This window comes from Carettochelys insculpta, chromosome 29 (genome assembly GCF_033958435.1).
Source record: "Carettochelys insculpta isolate YL-2023 chromosome 29, ASM3395843v1, whole genome shotgun sequence".
NCBI classification, from domain to species: Eukaryota; Metazoa; Chordata; order Testudines; family Carettochelyidae; genus Carettochelys; species Carettochelys insculpta.
Window position 1 is genome coordinate 3,175,164 of NC_134165.1, and position 24,410 is coordinate 3,199,573.

Consider the following 24,410-nt stretch of genomic DNA (forward strand, 5'->3'; position numbering starts at 1 on the left):
GCGGCTGCCCCAGGCTCGGAGGAGTGCCCGGCAGGGAGGGCGCCGGCAGAGCCAGCCTGGCAGTGGGTTGTAGGGAGGTCGGGGCCTGCCCAGCCCCTGGCCCTCCTTTGGCTGGGGGCGCTCAGCCAGCATTGGCTGTGCTGGTGCTGGCTGGAGAGAGTGCCCCCTAGTGGTCAGACCGGCCGGGGGCCTCTGTGCCCACCTCTGGGCAGGCAGTGGGGTCTAGTGGTTAGAGCAGGGGGCCGGGCGCCAGGACTCCTGCCCTGTCACCTACTCCTGGTGCGATCTTGGGCAAGTCAGACCTCACTGCCTCAGTTTACCCCGGCCCAGCAGCCTGTCAGAAGACAGGCCAGGGACCGGCTGGCCCTGCCAGGTGCCCAGGGCACCCAGCCCCTGCAGGGGGCTGCTGGCATCGGGGCTGGGCTGCGCGTCTCCCCGGGCTCACTGGGCCCCGCTCCCTCCCTGAGCCAGCCGGAGCCCTGCGTGGGCCGTTGCTGGCTGCTGGGCAGGGCAGGGCCTGTCTCGCCTGCGCCCGCCCCCGCCCGTGCCCGCCACGCGCCTCTTTATTGCTCCACTTGTCGAGGTCGGGACCCCTGACCCCCGGCCTAATCCGTGTCAACAGGGCCCCAGGTTAGAGCAACAGCCTGTGGGGGAGGGGAAGGAGCGCGTTAACCCTTCGCGCGCCCTCCCTGTTCCCTGTCCCCCTCGGCTACTCACCCTCTGCCGGAGGGCCAGTGGACCGGCCGTGGGGGAGCGCCCTCCGAGTGGGAAAGGGCCTGGCTGCCCGCTGCGCCCGCCCCCCTTTGCCCGTCTGAGCCCTGCTGGGCTGGCTGGAGCTGGGGTGAGAACCCAGGCATCCTGGCTCCCCCATCTCCCGTCCTAACTGCTAGACCACCCTATTTCTATTGCTCTCCCTTCCCCCATCCGCCCCACTGGGCTGGGGGCTCTGATCTGGGCTCTTCCTGGCCTGGGCCCCAGCACAGTCATGCCAGGGTACCAGGCTGTGGGTCCTGCCCTGCCCCCCCCTCTCCCTTGCTGCCCGTCTGCTCCACCGGGCTTCCCCCACCCCACCGGGGACAGCAGAATGCCTGGCCTGCCCCCCAAGTCCCTGAGAGCCATGTGCTCCCCAGCCAGGGCTCCCACCGCTCTGCCTGCAGCCCAGGCCCCCCCCAGAACTGCCCAGACCCCCTCCAGGCCCCCCGGAACTGCCCAGAGCCCCCCAGGTCCCCCCAAGAGTTGCCCAGGCCCCCAGACCCCCCTATCTGCCCAACGCCCCCCCAGAGCTTCCCAGCCTCTCAGTGCTGCCTGTCCCCCAAAGCCGCCTGTCCCCCGAGAGCTGAGGCTTTGGATCCCAACAGCCTTCTCCCTGCAGTGTGCTGCCCCTTGCCGCTGCCAGGCGCCGCTAGAAGGGAAAACTGAGGCTTGGGCTTGCTCTGGTGACACTGTGAGTGGAATCTGGGGGGAGAACCCAGGAGTCCTGCTCAGTGTTTGTCAGTGTCCTGCCGGGGAGGGGCCGGACAGGGCCCAGGTGCAGCCTCAGCACAGCTGGTCTTTGAGCTGATGCCCCATGGGAGGTAGGGTCCACCTAGGGCCCCAGGGGCTGCAGTGTGCGGGGACACCCAGGTGTGGAGGTGCTGGGGCAGTTTCTTGGGGTGTCTCCCCTGGCTGGGGAGGGGGCATGAGCTGGGGTCACTGTGGGACTCTGTGGGGGGGGCAGACGGAGCCCCTGGTGTTGTGGTGCTGGGCTGGTACTGTCCTGCGCTGAGGGCGGGGAGCCGGGGCTGTCGGGGAGCCAGCCATGCGGGGGGGGCGCCCCAGGCCGCCTAGACCATGGGAGGCCCAATATAAACAAATGTCTCTTTGTTCCTCTGACCCCCTGGCCACGAGCCAGGCGAATTCTTCCTCCGCTGAGTTCCCTGCTTGCCTCCCCCTGCCTGGCCCCTTCCAGCCTGCGCGGCCAGAGAGCCGCATCCTTCCTGCGCCCCCCGTCTCGCCAGACACCCCAAGGCAGGGCTGGGAGGGCAGAGGCTGTGGGTCAGGAGTGAGGGGCAGCAGGGCGGGGGAGGGGGGCAGGGGCTGGGGGCCGGGAGTGAGGGGTGCTGGCAGGGCGGGGGGGCAGGGGCTGTGGGTGGGCACTGAGGACTGGTATTCGAGCTGTGGTGTGTGGGGTGGCTTCTGTTACCTGCCCCTTGAGCTCTGAGGCCGGGATGGGGCTGGTTCCTCCCAAAGGTCCGGAGTGACCCAGCCCAGGGCTTGGCCTAGCCCCGTGGTTGGTGTCCAGAGCATCTGGCAGCGTTGGCCACACGCTGGCTGGGCCAGTTGCACCCCAGCCATTGTTAGATGTGTCACAGCAGCTGAGACCGGGCCCCGTTGGGGCCCAGACACACGTTAGAGAGGGTACCTGCCCCGTGAGAAGGGAAACTGAGGCACAGCCGAGGACTCACATCAGGCCAGGAGCAGAGCCAGGCCTTGACCCAGGAAAGCAGGTTCCTGCCCAGTGCCTGAGCCTAGACTGACAAAGGCCAACCCCCGGCAATGCCCCCCGGTCCCCTGGAGGGGGACAGGATTCCCATTGCGGCTCAGATGCCTGTTCTCAGGCTGTCTGTGTGCGGTGGGGTACAGAGGGAGGGGGCAGGATATGGAAGGGCGGTGCAGGGTGGGGTACGAGGGGAGCAGCATGGGGAAGGAAGGGGAGGGATGTGCTTGCAGCTCTCCGGGTGAAAATCCCGCACACGGGGGTGTCTTACGATAGCGCTGGGGTGTCCCAGTGGCAGAACGATGCCACCGGGAGCAAGCTGCTGTTCACTTTGTTTTAGGTACATGATGGCAGCGCTTGCAACCTAGAGTGCAGGGTGCTGTACCTTACGTATTAGGTACATTATGGTACTGCCAGGAGCAACATGGTGCAGGGTGCTGCATGTTAGGTATTAAGTACATTACGGTAGCACTTGGGACCCCGTGGTGCTGTATGGTAGATCTTAGGTACATTACGGTAGTGCCAGGGACACCATGGTGCAGGGCGCTCTAAGGTAGGTATTAGGTACATTACGGTAGTGCCAGGGACACCATGGTGCAGGGCGCTCTAAGGTAGGTATTAGGTACATTACGGTAGTGCCAGGGACCCCATGGTGCAGGGCACTGTACGGTAGGTATTAGGTACATTACGGTAGTGCCGGGACCCCATGGTGCAGGGCGCTGTACGGTAGGTATTAGGTACATTACGGTAGTGCCGGGACCCCATGGTGCAGGGCGCTGTATGGTAGGTATTAGGTACATTACGGTCGCGCCAGGAACCCCACAGGGTGTGCCAGGCACTGGCTGGCTCGGGGTGCAGAGCAGGGGTGTGGCCTTTCCACTCGCAGGTGCCCAGCTGCCCCAGGACTGCCGGGGGTGTGCGGAGTGAGACTGGGGACTGCTCCCCAGCTGCGTGAGGGTCCCCAGTCCCCTGCCCCCCTTGCAGCTGCGTTTCCCGTGGCAGAAGTACTGTGTCTGATGCCCACAGGCCCTCGGGGTCCCGCAGTGGCTGTGGCCCCGGCTGCCCCCTCCATCCCTGCAGCCCCAAGACCCCCCCAGCCATCCCGCTTCCAGCCACCAGCCCTCAGCTTGCTCCCCGCTGGGGGTCCGTGGGGTGAGGAGAACCCCCCCACTCATTGCATGCACAGCCCCCCCCAGGACCGAGCTGGCACCCGGGGCGTGGAGTGGGCCTTGCGGGGTGGAGGAAGGGAGCGGGAGATCTGGGAGGGGGATTGTGGGGTGCCAGGGGGTCAGCTGGGCAGCAGCTGGCTGCGGGGAGTGACGGGGAACCCAGGGACTGTGATGGGAAATTGCTTCCAGCCCGAGGCTGCGACTGGGGGTTAAAATTACAACCTGCTCCATGCCAGCATCTGCTTGTGAATCTAGCCACTCGCCCCGCCAGAAACACCGCCAGGCACGGGGGCTGGGGCCTGCCGAGTGGGGGGCTGGGAACTCCAGACCCAGGGGGTGTTGGACCCCGCAGGGCCACAAGCTGGGGGAGGGGGCTGAGAGTGGGTGGCCCCCACTTCCCAGAGCCAGCCTCATCCCGGGACTGAGAGGCAGAAACAGCCCCTGTCACCCGGGCTGGGCCTGCCCTGTGCCCAAGAACACCTGGCAGCACCACCTGGCTCCTCCTGAGGACCACCCTGCCCTATGTCACAGATGGGAAAACTGAGGCACAGAGCAAGGAACAGACTCGCCTCAGGACTCTTGCAAATTTGGGAAGAGCGTGGAGGGGTCCTGGCTCCCAGCCGGCAGCTGTAACCACTAGACTCCACTCCCCGCCCCGAGGCTGCTGCTAATGCTCTTTGCTGTGCCCTGGGCTTCCAGCCCTCCATTGCCTGGTCAGTGGCTGTGACTGAGCCCCTCTGGGCTTGGCTCTGAGTGGCCCTAGCCTGGGCCCTGGGCTGGGCTCTGCTGTGGGGAGCAGTGGTCAGGGAGTCGGGATCCTGGGCCTCATGTGGTCGTCCCAGGTGGCCCTAAGGTTCCCCAGACTGGCTGTAGGAGGGGGTGGAGCCGCTGTTACTGAACTGAAAGCAATTTTTGTGTCACCCCCCTATTAGCTGCGCGGTGTGGCCTGTTCTCTAGGGGTCCCGGCTCTGCAGCCTGGCATGAGAGGCAGGGATGGCCCTGTCCTGTGGGGCAGGCAGGGTGCAGTGCAGGGACCCACATTCCTGCACCATCATCCTCAGACCACCAGCCCCAGTGCCCCCCCCACCCCCCGCCTCCAGCCGGATCTGTTCCAGGCCTCACCCCACGGGGGGGTTGAGAAACTGCCATGTTCAGTTGCGGTGGACAAGAAACTGTTAATTCTTGTCAGGTGAAATCACTCCTTTTATATTGGGGAGCCAGGCTAGGGGGTCCCTGGGAATCTTGGCCACAGGGGCTGTCATGAACTGGCCCAGGTGAACTCCACTGAATAGCAGCCCCTTTTGTGGGAAATTACAAATCTTACAAGCACTGGAGGGCTAGAAACTGCTAAATTTAGAAGTGTGGGGTGCTAGAAACCACTAACGTTATGGGAGAGGGGGCTAGAAACTGTTAAATTTAGATATGTGGGGTGCTTGAAACCACTAATATTATGGGGGGTCTAGAAACTGGTACAGTTAGATGTGTAGGGTGCTAGAAATTTTGATGTGTGGTGTGGGGTGCTAGAAATCACCCATGGGGGGGTTCTAGAATCTGCTAAATTTAGAATTGTGGGGGAACTAGAAACCAGCAATGGGGGGGCTAGAAACTGCTAAATGTAGACAACCCCCCCATGGGCTGGAAAGTGCTATTTTTGGCTGGGAAGGTGGCAAAGGAACTCAGCGAGACATTTCTCGGAAAGTCGGTTTGAAGACCCAGTCTCTCCCTGCTCCCCCATCCCCCTGCGCTCCCTGCATCTGCTTCCATCTACCTGAGTCCCACGTGCTCTGTGCTGCCTTTTAAAAATAACCCTCCCTGCTTGGCTGCCGGCCCGGAGTGCCAGAGCTGGTGGCTGCTCCGCACACGGCCGGGAGAGGAGCCCTCCGCGGCTGGCAGCTCCTCCAGGCTCCTGGGTGATGGGATTCTGCCTCCGCTTCCTGTCCCAAACTGCTGGGGAAGCTTGGCTGCTGCCTCCCACCCCAGAGGTGGCTGCACCTTAGTGGTGGTGGGAGCGATCCTGCCCCCACTGTGTCTGTGGAGGGGGATGGGAGTGTTGGGAACCAGCCCTGGGCCCCCTGCTCTGGGGCTGCCCCTTGCTCCCAACCCGCAGCCCCGTGCCCTGGCTCAGGAACCCGAGTCCCAGGCCTGGACGGGGCCCGGGGCTGCTGGCAGGGGGAGGTTTGTGCTGACAGACAAGGGGATCTGGGAAGTTTGTTCCCATTTTAATCAAATTACTCGGTAGAAGCTTTGGCAGGACATTGTAAGCAGGGACAGCAGCCGGTACTGAGCTCCTGCCGTGAGAGCTGGGCCCGCGCAGCCGGACATGGGGTGGTGAGGCAGACAGGCTCCCCTGCATAGCCCCTGCTGGGTGTGACCTGCCCCACAGCTGGCCTCCTGCAGGATGGGACCCCCTCAGCCCTGCCTTCTGCGGGATGGGACCCCCCGGCCCTGCCTCCTGCGGGATGGGACCGGACCCCCTCAGCTCTGCCTCCTGCGGGATGGGACCCCACTGGACAAAACCTTGAGTAGCTTCAGGCTCTTAGATTCAGGCAAGGTGCAGGAACCCTTCCTATGGAGTTGTTGCTGGGCTGGGAGCCAGGACTCCTGGGTTCTGTCCCCAGCTCTGGCAGGGGAGGAGTGGAGGGATTCCTAACTTGCCTCTGACTCAGTGGGTCTTGAGCAAGCCCTAGCCCCACTCGGTGCCTCAGTTTCCCCTTCGCAAAAGGCCAGGACTGTTGCATGCCCAGAAGGGGCCGCAGTCTCCCCTGCCTGTGCAGTCACAGAGGGGGCCTAGGAGCCTGGCCCCTCCCCAACCCCACCAGCGCCAATCGGTCACACTCGAGGGGCCAAAGGCCGGTTGTTCCCAGCGTGGTTTCCTGTGTGCAGGCTCTGGGCCCGGCTCTGGGCCCGGCTCAGCTCACGTGTCCAGCCCCAGCAGGCCCCGTCAGCTCTGGCTCGGGCTGTGCCGGGTCTGCCCCTGGGCTGGTTCTGTCTGTCCCCGAGGGCCGGTCAGGGCGACCCAGGCTGCTGGGCTCGGGCAGGACCTGCACTGGGGCTGAGTCCCCCTCCCCCTTACTCGCCGCGAGGCCCCCCGGCAGCCCAGACCCTGCTGGGCTCAGCCCAGGCCGGCTGGCGCCCTGACCCCTCTGCCAGCCCCGGGGCTGCCCCTGCCCAGAGCCCCCAGCTGAGCCAGAGCCGGGGGCAGTTGTCCCGCCACGGGGCAAATCCGGGGGCCTCTTCGGACTCGGTGACCTTGGCCCACGCCCCTTCCTGCCCCAGGCCTCAGTTTCCCCACCTGCGCCGGGGCTCCCACCCCTCTGCCCGCAGGGTCCCCGTGGGGCGGAGCCCGGCCCCTTGGCTCGGCGCTGGTGGAAAGTAGGTCAGCGGCGGGAGCGGGGCCCCCCAGCGCTAATGTGGAACAGGAGGCCGGGCGCGATCCTGCGGTTACCTCGGATAACCTCCGCGGCGGACAAAGGGCCTTTCACGGCAGCTGGCCCGGCCCGGCCCCGCCCCGCCTCCCCGGCCTCAGCTGCTCCCGCCAGGTGGCACCCGGGGCTCCGCTCCCAGCGCCAGGGGCGGGGCATGTCCCCGCTGGCCGGCCGGGGCAGGGCGCTGCCGAGGCACCCGAGCGACCCATCGCGCCGCCTGCAGGGCACCCCTGGGCGGGCTGGAGGGCCGGACAGGGCCGGGGATGGGGGTGTGGGGCTGGGCAGGGCCGGAGGGCAGGGCAGGGCCGGGGGTCGGGGTGTGGGGCTGGGCAGGGCCGGGGGTCGGGGTGTGGGGCCGGGGGGCAGCCCAGAGGGGCGGGTGAGGGGCGCCCCGCAGTGGCTCCCAGCGCCCAGCCCGGGGAGGTGGAAGGCGCCTCCCTGCTTGGGGCCAGGGCGCCACCTAGCGCCGGCCGGGGGAAGTGGAGCCCGGGGCCGCGCTGCGGGGCTGGAGCCGGGCCGGGGCTGCGGGGGGCGCAGAACCCAGTTGATTCCGCACCTGGGTATTGAAACTAGAGCGGGGCAGCGAGTGGGGCAGGGAAGCTTCCAGAAACACCCCCAGCCCCACCGCCAGCCCTCCCGTCCGGCTGCCCCACACAGCCCCAGGCCCACCTCCAAACGATCCCCATGCGCCCCCCACCTCCTGACCCCCGTCCATCCGCCCCACCACCAGACCCCTGCCTGTGTGCTCTGCGCGCCCCCCGTCCCAGCTGTCTGTCTGCCTCTCCCTCTCCTGCCCCGGGAGCTCGGGGCTCTGGTCTTTGGATTGTTCAGTTCCCGCCTCTGAACTAACTTCTATTAAACCTGAGAGAGGAAAACTCAGGATGGGGTGGGGGGCTGCACTGGGGGTGGGGGCTGATTTCAGGGAGCAGGGTGCTGTGTTTGGGGCTCTGGCTGGAGGAGCAGCACAGTGGTTGGGGTGCTGGTCCAGCCCCTCCCTGTCCAATCCGACCCACCAGCCCTGCGCCTCCCCCAGTGGTTTCTGTTTGCCAAGCCCCAGGAGGAGCTCTGGGGGTGAGTCCCAGGGTCGCTGGTGGGGGGGGGGCAGCGCTAAGGGGGTGCCGGGATCTTTCCTGAACCTGCCACCGCCTCCCACAATGCACCAGGGCAGCTGGAGTTGTGAGGGGCTGGGTGGGGGGAGAACTGGGGGTGCTTGTGCTTATGGCATCTGGGGAGCAGGGGAGCCCAGCTAAGCCATATGTCCCCCTCCTGTGTGCGTCTGTCTGTCCTCATTCTACGTCCGTGCGTCTGTCCATCCCCCTAGGTGCTTGTTACCCATCTACCTCCCAACACCTCTTCTGGCTGGCTGTCCTCTGCACCTGACTGTCTGGCTGTCCGTCCCCCGAGACAGGTGGCGAATCTCCCGCCTGGGCAGCCATTAACTGGCGCTGTGCCTGGGCCCCGGGTGCCGGCGGGGACGGATCTGCCTGTTCCTGCGGAGAGGAGCCCTGCCCCCGCCGGGCATTGGCATGGCGGTTGCCGGGCGTTGGCGGTTGCCGGGTGTTGATGGTTGCCAGGTGTGGGTGGTTTCTGGACATTGGCATGGTGGTTGCCGAGCGGTGTTGGTTGCTAGTTGCTGGCGGTTGCCAGGCGTTGGCATGGCGGTTGCCAGGCGTTGGTGGTTGCTGGGCAGCCCTGTTGCCGGGCCGCCATCTTAGGCTGGCTGGGGCTGGCAGCGCGGCCTTGCTCCGGCTCTGCCGCTGCCTCTTCCCCTTCGTCAAATGGCTGCAGCCGGCGCAGGCTGCTCATAAAACCTGGCTGCCAGCGGGCACCGGGCAGTGCCAAGTCTCCTCTTAAAGAGACACACACGCTCTTGGGAGCAGGGGCCGGGCCCAGCCGGCTGGGGACCACAGCAGGGAGCCCCTCCACCACCACCCGGCCTGCTGGCCGCCCTGGCTCTCCCCCTGCACGGGGGTCCCTGTGGGCTTGGGGGTGACACCCCTCCCCCAATCCAGGGCTGCCCCCTCCCCAGAGCAGCCCCATGGGACAGGGCTGGGGCCCTGCAGGGGCTGTTCCCGGCGTTCCTCCGACCCCTCCCGGCCTCCCAGAGTCAGACCCCGCAGTCCTGACTGCCAGCCCCCCACAGCCGAGCCCACCCCCCTCCCAGGACACCCCCGGGAGGAGCCCTGGCAGTGCCAAGCTCTGCCTGGCCCTGCCCAGGCCAGCTGCTGGTGGGTGTGGGGGGCCCAGCCCGGCGGGGGTCTCCACTGCCCCACTTCCCCCCCAGCCTGTGTGTGAGCCCCATTCAGCCTCTTCTCCTGGGCAAGTAGCACAGTACCAGCCCTCCCGCCCCCGGGGAGCGTGAGCCCCACAGAGCCTCCCCCACGGCATGTGGCAGTCTGGGGCCAGCCCTCTCCCAGGCCATGCAGGCAGCATGGGGCCAGTCCCTCTCTGGTGAACGCCAAGCTTACCCCGCCCCCATTTCCTGGGGTCCCATACTGAAGCTTGCTGCCGAGGTGGCTGGAGGTGGTTGTAACTGGCCCCCTTTACTCCCCTCCCATGGGGATGTCCTAGGAGCCTCGGATCTCTCCCCTGCTGCTCTCTGGAAGCCCTGCCCAGAGCGGCCCAGCCCCCCAGGCACTGTCAGCGGGTGAGGGCTGGGCAGAGGGGCACAGGGCTGGACTGCAGGGAGCTGGGCCCCGTCGCTCTGGCCTGTGGGGCACATGGAGCTGGAGGTTTGGCAGCTCAGTTGTAGGCTTGTCTCTCCCCAGTGCAAAGAGCTGCAGGCTGGGGAGGGGGCTGCTACCATAATAACCCTAGTAAACGCCTTCAGTGCCCAGCGCAGTGGGGCTCAGTCACAGGGGGAGTTCCTGGGTGCTACTGTAACACCCAAATGAATACGTACAGCACCTGACGCAGTGGGGCTCAGCCGGGGGGGCTGGACAGTACTGTGACGTCCCCAACATCAGTAGGCTCAGGCTGAAGAGCACAGTAATGGGCCGGGCAGGGTGCCCAGGGAAATGCCAGGCTGCCCCAGGTGGGGGTCCTGCCTGGTGCCTCTCTGGGGGGAGGCTGGGGGAGATGGGCCAGCGTTGTGGGGCTGAGAGTAGGGCAGGGTGGGACCGTGTGCTGCCCGAGCTTTGCTCTCACACCATTGCCATCCTGGGGCTCTGACCCAGCCCCTGTGCTGGCAGCATGGCACCAGCCGGGGTGTGGGGCGGCTCGGGCCGGTTTGTTATTGTAGGGTCTGTTTGGTGCTGGGGCGGCTCGGGCCGGTTTGTTATTGTAGGGTCTGTCTGGCGCTGGGGCTGCTCGGGCCGGTTTGTTGTTGTAGGGTCTGTTTGGTGCTGGGGCGGCTCGGGCCGGTTTGTTATTGTAGGGTCTGTTTGGTGCTGAGGCGGCTCGGGCCAGTTTGTTATTGTAGGGTCTGTCTGGCGCTGGGGCGGCTCGGGCCGGTTTGTTATTGTGGGGTCTGTTTGGCGCTGGGGCGGCTCGGGCCGGTTTGTTGTTGTAGGGTCTGTTTGGTGCTGGGGCTGCTCGGGCCGGTTTGTTATTGTAGGGTCTGTTTGGTGCTGGGGCTGCTCGGGCCGGTTTGTTATTGTAGGGTCTGTTTGGTGCTGGGGCAGCTCAGGCCGGTTTGTTATTGTAGGGTCTGTCTGGCGCTGGGGCGGCTCGGGCCGGTTTGTTATTGTAGGGTCTGTTTGGTGCTGGGGCTGCTCGGGCTGGTTTGTTATTATAGGGTCTGTTTGGTGCTGGGGCGGCTCAGACCAGTTTGTTATTTTAGGGTCTGTCTGGCGCTGGGGCTGCTCGGGCCGGTTTGTTATTGTGGGGTCTGTTTGGCGCTGGGGCTGCTCGGGCCGGTTTGTTATTGTAGGGTCTGTTTGGCGCTGGGGCGGCTCGGGCCGGTTTGTTATTGTAGGGTCTGTTTGGTGCTGGGGCTGCTCGGGCCGGTTTGTTATTGTGGGGTCTGTTTGGCGCTGGGGCGGCTCGGGCCGGTTTGTTGTTGTAGGGTCTGTTTGGTGCTGGGGCTGCTCGGGCCGGTTTGTTATTATAGGGTCTGTTTGGTGCTGGGGCTGCTCGGGCCGGTTTGTTATTGTGGGGTCTGTTTGGTGCTGGGGCGGCTCGGGCTGGTTTGTTATTGTGGGGTCTGTTTGGTGCTGGGGCTGCTCGGGCCGGTTTGTTATTGTAGGGTCTGTTTGGCGCTGGGGCTGCTCGGGCTGGTTTGTTATTGTAGGGTCTGTTTGGCGCTGGGGCTGCTCGGGCCGGTTTGTTATTGTAGGGTCTGTTTGGCGCTGGGGCTGCTCGGGCTGGTTTGTTATTGTAGGGTCTGTTTGGCTGTGGGGCTGCTCGGGCTGGTTTGTTATTGTGGGGTCTGTTTGGTGCTGGGGCGGCTCGGGCCGGTTTGTTATTGTGGTGTCTGTTTGGTGCTGGGGCTGCTCAGGCCGGTTTGTTATTGTAGGGTCTGTCTGGTGCGGACCAGGCCCTGTGGTCCACAGTGAGGTCCCACTGCCAGCGAGACAGACAGGGCTTAGGAAAAGTAGGCGGATCTTGTCTGCCAGAGGGGCTGATGGGGCAGCTGGTGGGAGCCCCTGCTCGGGGCGTGGGGGGCTCTGGGGGAGGCCCAGCCTGTTCACAGACACCTCGGGGCAGTGTGTGCCACGCTGGGGCCAACACGGCCCCGGCACCCCACCGCCGGCTCCCTGGGGCCCTTAACCATCTCCTGGAGTCTCTGCCCAGCGCCCCTCCCCCCTGTGCTCTGGGGGGAACCGACACGCCCATCACCCTGGGGAAGTGGCTGATGCAGGGAGGGGTAGTTACTGCTTCCCTGTGCCTGTAGCCCGGCTGGGGGGGCTCTGCCCCACCCCCACGGCTGCCGCTCTCCTGCTGGGAGTGGGGCGCTGCCTGGGCCAGCTGGGGAGTGCATACACGTGTGTGACATGGGCAGCGTGTGGCGTGTTTGTGGGTGTCGAGCGTGCGTTACGTCAGTGTGTGTTGTGTGCGCACATTACAGTCACGCCTGGTAAGCGCTGCACGCCTGTGTGACGTTCCACGTCACGCGAGTGCGGCCTGTGCAAGGCACGCCTGTTCCACGTGCACAGCGTGGGCCCGCCTGTGCCTGCCGCGTGTCCGTGCAGATTGTGCCTGCGTGTCAGAGGAGAGCTGTGTTTGTCATGTGTTGTGGGGTGTGTGTGTGTGAGCTCCTTTGCCACCCGTGAGCACTGAGCGTGCGAGCTGCTTGCACACAGTGGGTGAGTGTGCACGTGGGGTATTAGCACGCCTGGGGGGAAGGAGCATTGGGTGGGCAGTGCGTGCGCTGGCATGAATACAGCACGAGCTTTGGTGTGCGGCCCTGGTGGGGTGTGTCACCATGAATGTTGAACGACTTTTGCACGTTTGCACACACGTGGCACGAGGGCTGCGTGGGTTCGCTCGGTGCTGTACATCAGGAGGGGTGTGACGGCAGCGTCTAGGGCCCCGTGGTGTGCGGCGTGGCACGTTATTAGGTGTATTACGGCAGTGCCTGTGGCCCTGGGCAGCCCGAGGGCTGGTGGGTGTCGGGGGGGTTGTGGGTGGCCCAGTGGGGGGGAGGGGGGCTAGGCAGGCCCAGGGGAGCTTTGGGGTGCGAGGGGCAGTGGGGGGAAAGCCGAGGGGCTGGTTTGTACATCCCGGGGGGCGCTGGAGGCTGGCGGCAGGAGGGAGCAGAGACAGATGCAGGGGCAGAGCAGGGCGGGCTGGGAGGGCGCAGCCGAGCGGCCGTTGTAGGGTGCATGGAGCTGGGGGGCAGGTCTCCCCTCCTCACTGGGCATCCCAGCTCCTTACTTCCCGGCCGATCGCACCCCACTTCCTATTGGCTGGGCCGGTGGGTGGGGACGGGCCCAGCTGTCCCCAGCGGAGCCGGGGGGGCAGAAATCTGTGCCGAGATTCTCCCCTGGGCGGTGGGGCGAGCTGGGCACATGGGCAGCCGCCCCACTCGGCCAGCCAGTCCTTCCTCTCCCTTTCTCTGGAAGCGGAGCCCAGCAGTGAGGGGCAGCAGCTCGCAGGGGTCACTGCCCAAGGTCCCCCAGTCTCTGCTCTCTTGCTCCACAGGGAGAAGCTGGGCCGGGGGAGGGAGAATCCAGCTCTGCCCCCCAGTGCCATGGGGCGCTGCTGGCAGGGCTGGGCCCAGCGGGGCATCGCAGGGTCTCTGCCAGCTCCGGGTCTGGGTCTGTTCAGCCGCCGTGTCGGATGCAGGCTGGGCAGAGGAAGGGAGCAGGGGAGGGTCTGATGGAGGGAGGTGAGGCTGGCGCAGGACTCCTGGGTCCCTCCTGGCTGTGGGAGGACAGTGGGCTCTAGGGGTTATACGGGAGGGGGTGGGGGCACCGGGAACCAGGGCTCCTGGGTTCCCTCCTCAACCCTGCAGCTGAGTGTGGCTTAGGGGTAGGGGGCTGCCCCACAGCTGTTCTCTGCTGGGGACGGGAGAGAGTTTCCCATGGCCCCTGAGTGCATTGGGCTCTGGGACCTCCCACGTGCCTACCCAGCTGGGGAGGGCCCTGCCCCGCACCCCCTCCCCCGCCTCGGCAATAACGAGAGGAAGGAGATAGAACCCAGGAATCCCGCCCCCTCCCCTGCTCTAACCACTGCACCCTGCTCCCCTCCAGCCACACAGACCCAAAGCGCTGGCCTGTCTCACGCAGACCTCAGCCAGCTCCCTTGGCCGGGGCTGGTGGCAAGAGAGGCCTGGAGAGCCCCTGTTCCTGGCCTCTTTGCCAGCATCCATGTGTCAGCGCCCCTGCCCGCCTCGCCACCCAAAAGGCTGTGTCCCCACTACCCAGAGACTCAGCCCCAGCGCTGCCCCCACCAGCCGTGGGCCGCCAGCACTAAAATGGCTGCCAGCAATGGCCGGGGCAGCTTTGGCAGGGCTGACCAGGGAGGAGGTGGCCCCAGGGTGGAGGGCATTGCCCTGGCTGGTGCCAGGCGGGGTGGGTGTTGGCATAGGTAACCCGTGGGCTGGCGTCAGCGGGTGCCAAGCTTGCAGGGGAAGGCTGAGGCCGGTTAACTCTTTGGCAACATCAGGCCTGGAGGTGCTCAGCCAGGAATCTGGTGCAGCGCGGGTCGCTGGGGTCCTCAGCCTCACCATGTGTCGGTGCCAGCTGCCAGGCCATGGCACTGTCCTGCCACCCAGCGGCTGCTGCCATGCGGGGCTGGGCTGAGATGGGGGCCTGGCCCGGCCCATTTACTCCAGCAAAGTAAACATGGGCTAGAGCTGAAGTAACTTCTGTGGGTACGCCATAGGCACTGCCATTGCAGGGCACGGTGTGTGGGGCTGCACCACTGACATGCCCAAACTGCGCCAGTGTGTCGCCCAAACTGCACCATTGCCACGCCCACACTGCGCCACTGCATCACCCACACTGCGCCACTGCCACTGCCCAAACTGCACCATTGCCACGCCCACATGGTGCCACTGTGTCACCCACACTGCGCCACTGCCACGCCCATACTGCGCCACTGCGTCACCCACGCTGCACCACTGCCATGCCCACGCTGCACCACTGCATCACCCACACTGCACCACTGTGTCACCCACACTGCGCCACTGCCATGCCCACACTGCGTCACCCACACTGCACCACTGCCACACCCACCCTGCATCACCGTGTCACCCAAGCTGCACCATTGCAGCACCCACACTGCATCACCCCAACTGCACCACTGCAGTACCCACACTGCGCCTCTGCATCACCCAAACTGCGCCACTGCATTGTCCAGACGGCTCCACTGTGTCGCCCAAACCAGCAGTCGGAAGGGGGGCGGCTGGGGGGCCTGGCAATGGGAAGGGGGTGTGTGTTGTTGGGGTCCCCGGTCTTGGTGCACTGGTTTGAAGGCCAGTTTTGGGGCAGCCTATGGGGCGGGGGCTCTGGGGTCAGGCTGGTCCCCTGGGGATGGGAATAGGTTGTGTGTTTGTTACAGTAATGACACAGACTCCCACCAGGATCAGGCCCCTGACGGTGCTCTCTGCTTGTGTGTTACAGAATCCGGACAATCAGACAGTTCAAACCAGCAAGGAGATGTGGACATCAAACCACTGCCCAATGGTGAGAGACCCCCCACGGCTCCCCCACAGCCCCCATCCCCCATCAAACCACTGCCCAATGGTGAGAGACCCCCACGGCCCCCCACTGCCCCCAGCCCCCATCAAACCACTGCCCAGGGGCGAGGGACGCCACAGCAGTGTCTAGCCCTGCCCCAGGGTCCGGGCACAGGCAGGGTGCAGCGGAGCCCGGGGGGATGGTAGCGGGGCTGTGGATCGGGAGGGAGGGAGGGGCACGACCACGTCTGTCGCCAGGCTCTGCGCCCGCTCGCTGCCCCACTGATGCCCGTCTCCCTTGCAGGGCACTTGACTTTCCAGGACTGCTTTGTGACGTCGGGCGTGTGGAACGTGACGGAGCTGGTCCGAGTGTCCCAGAGTGAGTGGCGGTCTGGGAGGACTGCTGTGCCTTCGACCCCCAAGGGTTGGCCCACAGGGGGCCTGGCTGGCCTTGGGGGGGTCCCTGCTGTGCCTTCGACCCCCAAGGGTTGGCCCACGGGGGGCCTGGCTGGCCTTGGGGGGGTCCCTGCTGTGCCTTCGACCCCCAAGGGTTGGCCCACGGGGGGCCTGGCTGGCCTTGGGGGGGTCCCTGCTGTGCCTTCGACCCCCAAGGGTTGGCCCACGGGGGGCCTGGCTGGCCTGGGGGGGGTCCCTGCTGTGCCTTCGACCCCCAAGGGTTGGCCCACGGGGGGCCTGGCTGGCCTTGGGGGGGTCCCTGCTGTGCCTTCGACCCCCAAGGGTTGGCCCACGGGGGGCCTGGCTGGCCTTGGGGGGGTCCCTGCTGTGCCTTCGACCCCCAAGGGTTGGCCCACGGGGGGCCTGGCTGGCCTTGGGGGGGTCCCTGCTGTGCCTTCGACCCCCAAGGGTTGGCCCACAGGGGGCCTGGCTGGCCTTGGGGGCGTCCCTGCTGTGCCTTCGACCCCCAAGGGTTGGCCGACGGGGGGCCCAGCTGGCCTGGGGGGGGGGTCGTGGGTGGTACAGAGACCTTGACCTGCTGAGTCCACCAATCTGTCCCTCCACACTGCGCCCCCCGATCTCATGCAGTGCCCTCTGTGAAGTGGACCTGGCGAGGGGATTGGCAAAGGAGCAGGGGCCCCCTGCACCCCTGGGCCAGCCAGGGGGCTGAGCACATGGGGGGGAGGTGGGTGCTGCGGAGGGGGAGGCTCATGGGGGCTTCGCAGCAGCCGGGCCCTGCGTCTGTGGGGCGCTGGGGGTGCTGGGCAGAGCAGAATTGTAGCTCCCCAGGGACAAGAGAGAGGTCCCAGCCCCCATGGCTGGTGAGAAAATCTCAAACCCAGGACCTGAGTGCAACCAATGTGGCCATGAGGGGGCGGGGCCCTGGTTCAGGGGTGGGGTCTTGAGGGGCGGGGCCATTGAGCAGGGGTGGGGCTTGAGGGGGCAGGGCCATGGGGCAGGGGCGGGGCCGTGAGGGGTGGGGCTATGGGTAGGCACCTGGGGTGTCTCCAGGCCCTGATTTGCCTGGCCAGGGCTCTGAGGGGGTGTGACTAGGTCCTGGTGGGCTCCCTGCAGGAGTGCCTGGTAGCTGGACTGGGCAGGGGGTAGCGCCCCAGTGCCAGCTGCAGGCGGAGGGCTGCGAGCCCCACACGGCCCCTCACCCACTGTCTGTCCTTCCCCAGCTCCTGTGGCCACTGCGTCCGGTCCCAACTTCTCCCTGGCAGACCTGGAGAGCCCCAGTTACTACAACATCAACCAGGTGACGCTGGGCCGGCGGTCCATCACCTCCCCACCTTCCACCAGGTATGGCCTGCGCAGCCGCCCTCAGTGGGGGCTCCCTCCTGCCCCGGCCGCCCTCGGGGGGGCTCCCTCCTCCCCCAGCCGCACTCGGGGGGGGGGCCTCCCGCCTGCCCAGCCGCCCTCAGGCTCTCCACCCAGCCCCCCCACCCCTAGCTGTGCTGAGACTCGACAAACTCACTGCACACCCAGGCTGCAACAGTTCCTCCCTCAGGCTCTCCCAGCCAGCCCTGGGGCCGATGGCGGGCAGTGCCCCCTGGAGGGGACAGCTCTGCGCCCCACTCCCTGACCTCCCGCCCTCTCTCCCCAGCACCACCAAGCGCCCCAAGTCGCTGGATGACAGCGAGATGGAGAGCCCCGTGGACGAGGTTTTCTACCCCGGGACGGGGCGCTCCCCGGCCGCCGGCAGCAGCCAGTCCAGCGGCTGGCCCAATGACGTGGATGCAGGTATGGGGGGTGGGACGGGGACCTCAGGGGCACCCCCAAACACCAGCAAAGAGCCCTGGCTGCTCCCCGGGCCGTGGTGCCAGGCCAGGGCTGTGCCGGGAGTCCCCTTCCTTTGGGCCCTGGCCCGACAGGTGAGCAGCAGCCCCATGGCAGGGTGTGGCATGGGGGCCGGGCCCAGAACTTTCCCTCTCGTAGCCTGGCAGCTGGATAGGCCAAGTCGCAGCAGGATCAGAGGCGCTCAGCATCTAGCGACAGGGCTGCCGGGGCTGTGGGTCGGGAGTGAGGGGTACCGCAGGTTTGGGGGAATCTCGGGCCTGGTGGGCAGGGGTGAGTGGCACTGGCAGAGCTGTGTGTGGGAATCTAGGGCAGGGCTGGCAGGGGCTGTGGGTCAGGAATGAGGGGCACTGGCTGAGAGGGGTGTAAGGAATTAGTGGCCGAGCCCCCAGGCGGGGCACCCTGCTGTGGCCCTTCCTTCCTGGCGTGAGGGGCAGTGAGCTGAGAGGCTGTCTGGGAGCTGCTCTTTCTGTCCGTCTGTCCGTCTGTTTCTTTCAGTCCCCTATTCTCCCATCGGCTCTGAACAGTTCCCTGAGCTGGACGAACAACAAACCCTTCCCTCTGGGGAGGAGTGGGGTCTAGTGGTTAGAGCAGTAGTGCTGGGAGCCAGGACACCTAGGTTCTCTCCCTAGGTCTGGGAAGGGAGCAGGGTCTAGTGGTTAGTGCATGAGGCTGGGAGCCGATGTCTCTTGGTTGTTTCCCTGGGGGAGCATGTCGTCAGTCTGTGCCTCAGTTTCCCCACCTGGGAGCTGGGTGTGGAGAGTCTGATCTCCGGTTCTCGGCTCCGAGCTGGGCTGGGGGCCTGTGACAATCCCCACATCTCGCCAGGGCCGGTGTGGTGACTGCCCTGTGTCTGGAGGCCCCGGCCTGGCCTTGTTCACTGGGCGCCCTGCAGAGCGCCCGCCCCCCAGCAGGCAGCAGGCGCATGGGGAAACTGAGGCATGGGCAGGCTTGCGTGCCAGGACCCAAACCCTGATCTCTGGGTCCCAGCCCTCTGCCGGTGGGGACAGGCCCTGATAAAGGCGGGGTTGGGGGGGGCAGGGCTTGTGCCTTCCCAGCAGTGGCAAAGGGCGTATTTCCACCAGGCCAGAGCCCCTGTGGGCCTGCAGGTCATTACTGTGGGTGCTGCCGGCCCTGGGGCTCAGGGACCCCTTGCGGGGTGACACCTCCCCCCGCAGCTGATGCTCACCCAGGAGGTGGGCACCGTGCCAGCAGCAGCGTGGGCCGCAGAGAGGCCTGGCACTGCGGGTGGGGTGAGCACTGGCCCCCGGCATGCGGGAGGCAGTTTGGGGAGCAGGAAGGTTGTGGGGCACTGAGCACAGGCCCAGGCCACGAGGGCGCCAGAGGCAGGTACAAAGCTGCTCCCCTCCCCCGGCTCTGCCGGTGCCCCTCACTCCCGACCCGCAGCCCTTGCCCTGCCCTGCCCCCCACACCCAGACCTTGCCCTGTCTGGTTTTTCGGGGGTGGGGGGTGTGCGGCTGAGGTGGCCTGAGGGCGAGAGGGAGGCGGGGACGGGGCTGAATCTCGGACTGTGCCTGTGACTCAGGCCGGCGGCCCTGGGCACGTGATCGGGAGAATCTGCCCCATTCCCCCAGCTGCCAGGGCACCGGCCGGCCCTGCCTGGGCATCGTGTGGTCCCCCCCACCCGGCTGCGTTGGTTTTGTCCCTGATCCATGGTGCCGTCAGTGGCACAGCCTGGCGCAGGGACTGGTATGCGCAGCCCAGGCCATGGGAGGCGGGCAGAGAGCCGGGCCCAAGCCCCGCCATTGGCTGCCATTCCAGTGCCCGTCATTCCTCACCCCCCGGCGGCTCTGGGTGGGGGCAGCTGCAGGGAGAGCCCCCATCCCAGCCCCCCTGTGCTTCCTGCAGCTTGGAACGGGCTGGTCCCACACCCCAAGCAGCTCATCAGCCCTATTCCCTAGTTACAGCCCATCCCACAGTGCTCCCTTTGCGCCATGTGGGGAGGGGCGGCCGCTGGGGATGGGGTTTGGTTCCACAGGGATCCCTGGCCCGGAGCTGAGATGCAGCCACCTCTGGGGCTCGTGCTTGAGGCACCGCAGGGCCTGGATAGGAGGCACAAGCCCTGCCAGCTGGGGCAGGTGGACAGCAGCAGGGGGTGGACACCTGCCAGGCTTGGGGCTGGCCATAAATCTCCAGCTTCTGGAGCCACATGAATGCAGGAGCCTCACAGCTGAGAGGGGCGACAGTCAGAGTCCAGCTCTGCAGGTCGAGGCCGGAGGCTCAGGGCCCCGGGGCCAGCAGTCCTCTAACTTTCCATCCGCATGTGGAATAAATGTTGTTCTCTGCACTGGGACATGTGCAATGGGCACCACCCCTAGGCACAGGCAGCTGGCTGGGGACGCTCTGCTCATCAGCTGGGTGGCCCCTGACTCCCTCCTGGGCAGCCGCCCAAGTGCCCAGCTCCCAGGGACCATTGAGCTGTGGGGCTGGGCCGTGGCTTGGGGGGCTGCAGGGCTGCGAAGATACTGCAGTTAGCTGTCAAGAGCCAGGTCCCTGTAGGGCCACCAGGGGCTGGGGCAGCAGGGGCAGGGCTGGGGGCCTAGGCCATGTGGGGGCGACTCCTGCAGGGTACTAACTAACCCCTCTTTCCGCCTGCTAACCCATGTGCCTCTCTCGCTGATTCCTTGCCAGGACCGGCTTCCTTAAAGAAGTCAGGGAAGTTAGATTTCTGCAGTGCCCTCTCCACCCACACCACCTCCCCACGAATGGCTTTCAGCCACCACCCGCTGCCAGTCCTTGCAGGAGTCAGACCAGGTGAGCACCGAAGCGCTATCCTGGGGCGCTGGGGGGGCTGGGACCCTGTCCCTCCAAGCCACTGTGGTTCTGGCAACGGGTCTCTCTCGCTTGCGCTCTCTGTCTCTCCTCTGTCGCGGCAGCTAACGGGCTCCGGAGGCAGGTGGGCTCGAGGGGAAGGGGCAGATTTTAGGCCCTAGGCCCGAGTCGAGTTTAGTGGGGTGACTTGGGAATAGCTGAGACCTCAGCAGAACTGGACAGAGAAGGTTTGGGGAGTGATTCTGGAGTAACTTCAGGGTAGCCAGGCTTCCAGGAGATCTCCTGGGATTTCAGCAGCGTCACTCCGGAACATCTGGGGGAGTTAATCCAGAGTGACTCCAGAAGAGCCGCAGTGTAGACAGGTCTAGAGCTGTGTCTACACGTGCACGCTACTTCGAAGTAGCGGCACTAACTTCGAAATAGCGCCCGTCGCGGCTACACGCGTCGGGCGCTATTTCGAAGTTAACTTCAACGTTAGGCGGCGAGACGTTGAAGTCGCTAACCTCATGAGGGGATCGGAATAGCGCCCTACTTCGACGTTCATCGTCGAAGTAGGGACCGTGTAGACGATCCGCGTCCCGCAACGTCGAAATTGTGGGGTCCTCCATGGCATCCATCAGCTGGGGGGTTGAGAGACGCTCTCTCCAGCCCGTGTGGGGCTCTATGGTCACCGTGGGCAGCAGCCCTTAGCCCAGGGCTTCTGGCTGCTGCTGCGGCAGCGGGGGATTCATGCTGCAGGCACAGGGTCTGCAACTCGTTGTCGGCTCTGTGTATCTTGTGTTGTTTAGTGCAAGTGTGTCTGGGAGGGGCCCTTTAAGGGAGCGGCTGGCTGTTGAGTCCGCCCTGTGACCCTGTCTGCAGCTGTGCCTGGCACCCTTATTTCGATGTGTGCTACTGTGGCGTGTAGACGTTCCCTCGCTAAGCCTATTTCGATGTGGTGCTGCGCAGTGTCGATGTTGAACATCGACGTTGGCAGCCCTGGAGGACGTGTAGACGTTATTCATCGAAACAGGCTACTTCGATGTAGGCTTCACGTGTAGACGTAGCCTAGGTGGCCCGACTCTGGAGTAGCTCTGGCAGTGCTGGGATCAGAAGCTAGAGGCGTTGTGGGTATGGGTCCTACAGCACTGCAGGATAGGACACCTGGGTCCCAACTGTTGGTCTGTCCCATGCCAGCACCGGGAGCTCCCAGTGCCCAGGGGCAGTGAGCCGGGGACCCAGCCGCCACCTGGGGCCTGGCGCCAGTGAGAGGGGGAAGAGAGAGTCCCAGCAGCCCATCCCCATGGGGCAGTGCTCCTGCCCCTCCCCTGGGGAGAGCTGGTCCTCCATCCAGCAGGTTGCAGGCCAGAAGCTGCTGCTTTTGGGTTAGGGGTGGCAGCCGATGCCAGGGGACAGGGCTGGGCTGGCAGGGGGGAGGGGCACCGAATGTGGCAGGGAGCAGGCGTGCTTCACTCGAACCTTCTCTGGGGCCCAGCACGTCCTGGGGGTTTGCTCCCAGGACACATCTCTGCAGCCCCAGCGCTCACGAAGGCCCCACGTGGGCCCTTCCGTATCTCATAAGAGTGGAAGGACCTCAAGAGGCCATCGAGTCCAGCCCCTGCCCTCGGTGCAGGACCGAGCACCGCCCCGAGAGCTGCCGCTGAGCCTTGCAAGGCCCCTCCAGGGCTGAGCTCATACCCCTGGGTTTACAAGGCCAGTGCTCTAATCACTGAGCTATCCCTCCCTTGGCTCCCTCTGGGGACAGCAGGCTCACTGGGAGGCTTGGAAGGGGAGGGTGGGGCAGGGCTGTGAGTTGGGGGTCACGGGCTGGGGGTTACTAGGGGCGTTTCATTCAAAGGACAGACCTGGACTCAGTCTCTGGGGCTTGGGCCCCCAGGTGGGTCAGAGGGAGCCCAGAGGAAGAGGCCCAGCTGGCTGGGAGTCACAGCTCTGCCCCTAAGGCCGTGCCCCAGGCGGGCGCCCTGCTCCTTCTGTGCCTGCGGCCTGGCCCTGGGAGCAGCCACACACTGACATCCCAGCCCTGCCTCTCGGAGGCGCTGGAGAAGGGGAGAGACCGGGACATGGGGCTCAGCCCGGAAACCGCACCTCATCCCAGCACGTGGGGCAGGTGGGCCTGGGCCTGAGGACTACACAGCATCAGTCCCCAGCCGATCCCTGACCCCCTTCCCATCCCTGTCTCTCTCCCCATCCCAGGAAGCCCCCGGGCGACGGCCTCTGCCCTGCACTTCCCCTCGACCTCCATCATCCAGCAGTCCAGCCCCTACTTCACCCACCCGACCATCCGCTACCACCACCACCACGGCCAGGACTCGCTCAAGGAGTTTGTGCAGTTCGTCTGCTCCGACGGGTCGGGCCAGGGGGCCGGGCAGGTGAGCGCCGCTGGCCACGCCCCTCTGGATGCCCCGCCCCCTGCCCCGCCCTGCCTCTCCTCTCCTCTCTCTGTCTCTCTTTCTCTCTCAGGGGCAGGGGGCGGCCGTGGGATCCCGGCTGGGGCCTCGGGCGGTGGGTATATGGCGCAGGGGCCCACGCATGGTCTCCCAGGGGCTGAGGCTTCCTGCCCCAGGCTTGGGATTGGGGGGGGGCAGCTCAGAGGCCACGGGGGAACATGGCGTGTGGGGGTGATGGGGCTTGGGGTGGGGGGCCATGTCATAGGCGGGGCTCTGGACCCATCTCCTTGCAGCCGCTGGCCTGGGCTGGGCGGCAGCTCTTAGAAGGCTCCAGAGACCAAAGCTGTGGTGGGTTCTGGAGCAGCGGGGGGGGCGGGTCTAGAATGGCCATAACTCTGCAACATGAGGCATTGTAGGAGGTAAAGTGCTGAGGGGGAGGGGCCTCCCTGCTGGGGAGTTCTAGGGGGCGGAGCCTCTGCAGTGGGGAGTTCTAGGGGGTGGGGCCTGAGCTCTAGGGGGCGGGGCCTCAGCATCAGTGTGGGGGAGCAGGGCCTCTCAGGGCAAATTGTAGGGGCGGGGCCTCAGAGCAGGTCCTGGAGGCGGGGCTTCTCAGCATTGTGGCATCTGTTGCCTGTGACTTCCTGCACCCGAAACCAGCCGGCTAGAGGCACGCGTTGCCGTGGGGACCGTGCCGTGCGGGACGACTCCCCGGTAACGCCGGCTGGGGCACTCGGTGCCCGGAGACAATCCGCTCTGCCCTTGGGGGGCAGCTGGTACCTTTGGCTGCCGCGGCGGCGAGGTCACAACCCCAGAGCTGCGCTCTCACCTGCGGACGCCTCCAGCTGGAGGCCCTGTGCAGCCATCGCCCCAGCCACCGGCGGCGGGGGCTCTGCGGCCCTGCCCAGCGGAGACGTCCAGCCACCGACCGGCGCGACGGACAGCAGGCTCGCGGCAGGGCCTGCTCGCGCCCTGGCTGTGCACCCACTGGGGCCCGCCGCCCAGCACAGCCGGCCTGGCGTCCGACCCAGGAGACACCAGCCCTGGCAGAAGAGACGTGGCTGCACCCTTCCTGGCTCCCGCTCACAGCCCCCCCGCCGGGCTCCCCCGCAGACTGTCCCCGCCGGCCCGGAGCGTCCAGCGACACAGGGACGGGCCCGTGGGGTGGAGACTCCAGCGCCCAGGGCCAGCCCAGCCCAACCCAGCAAACGCCCAGGTGCAGCCCCGGCCCCGGAGATCTGGCAGGGCAGCAGCGGCGGGTGCGAAGGGGGCAGCGGGCAGGTCCTAGCCAGGGCGCAGGGGCCGGCTGGACACCCCCGAACTCCCCACCCCTTGGCTCAGGGCGCGCTGGAGCAGACGCCCCCGCACAGCGTCTCGGCCGCTGCCCGTTCACCAGCCTTGTATTTATGTTGTTCGCAGCCTAACGCTGGCGGCCAGGGCAAAGGCACCGGCCCATTTTTGCTGCCGCCGCCCCCACCTGTGGCCAGACCTGTTCCCCTTCCAATGCCTGACACAAAACCCACCAGCGCTAACCCAGAGGGCGGAGCGCCGACACCTACATCACCCTGTAAGTGACGCCCGACACCAGCGACCCCAGGCACCCGCCTGGCCCCACCCACCCAGCTGTGCAGCCCAGGTAGGGGCTGGGGGGCAGGTGAGGGCAGGCAGCATAGAGAGGGGGTAGGGGTGGGAGTTGGAGGGGAGATAGGGGGAAGGCAGTTGGGGGGCAGGCAGGGGACAGGCAGTTAGTGGGTAGTTGGGGGTAGCTGGAGAGCGGGCACTTTGGGGGACACTTTGGGGCAGGCAGTGGGGGTCAGGCGGGGGCAGCCCAAGGGTGAGCAGGCG

The 24,410-nt window shown here is 66.2% G+C and overlaps 1 protein-coding gene across 7 annotated transcripts in view; it reads left to right on the top strand.

The window, feature by feature from the left end:
• The window catches only part of NFIX (nuclear factor I X), a 124,132-nt gene that overhangs the window by 88,330 nt on the left and 11,392 nt on the right, over positions 1 to 24,410 (top strand). For 4 of the 7 annotated variants that reach the window (XM_074980293.1, XM_074980294.1, XM_074980290.1 and 1 more), the window contains 7 exons: positions 15,080 to 15,142; positions 15,440 to 15,514; positions 16,773 to 16,893; positions 17,198 to 17,334; positions 20,041 to 20,163; positions 22,375 to 22,550; positions 23,985 to 24,132. In XM_074980293.1, coding sequence (XP_074836394.1) covers positions 15,080 to 15,142; positions 15,440 to 15,514; positions 16,773 to 16,893; positions 17,198 to 17,334; positions 20,041 to 20,163; positions 22,375 to 22,550; positions 23,985 to 24,132 — 843 coding nt within the window. The remainder of the gene's footprint in view (positions 1 to 15,079; positions 15,143 to 15,439; positions 15,515 to 16,772; positions 16,894 to 17,197; positions 17,335 to 20,040; positions 20,164 to 22,374; positions 22,551 to 23,984; positions 24,133 to 24,410) is intronic. The other 3 variants (XM_074980291.1, XM_074980292.1, XM_074980296.1) reach the window with 3 other exon arrangements.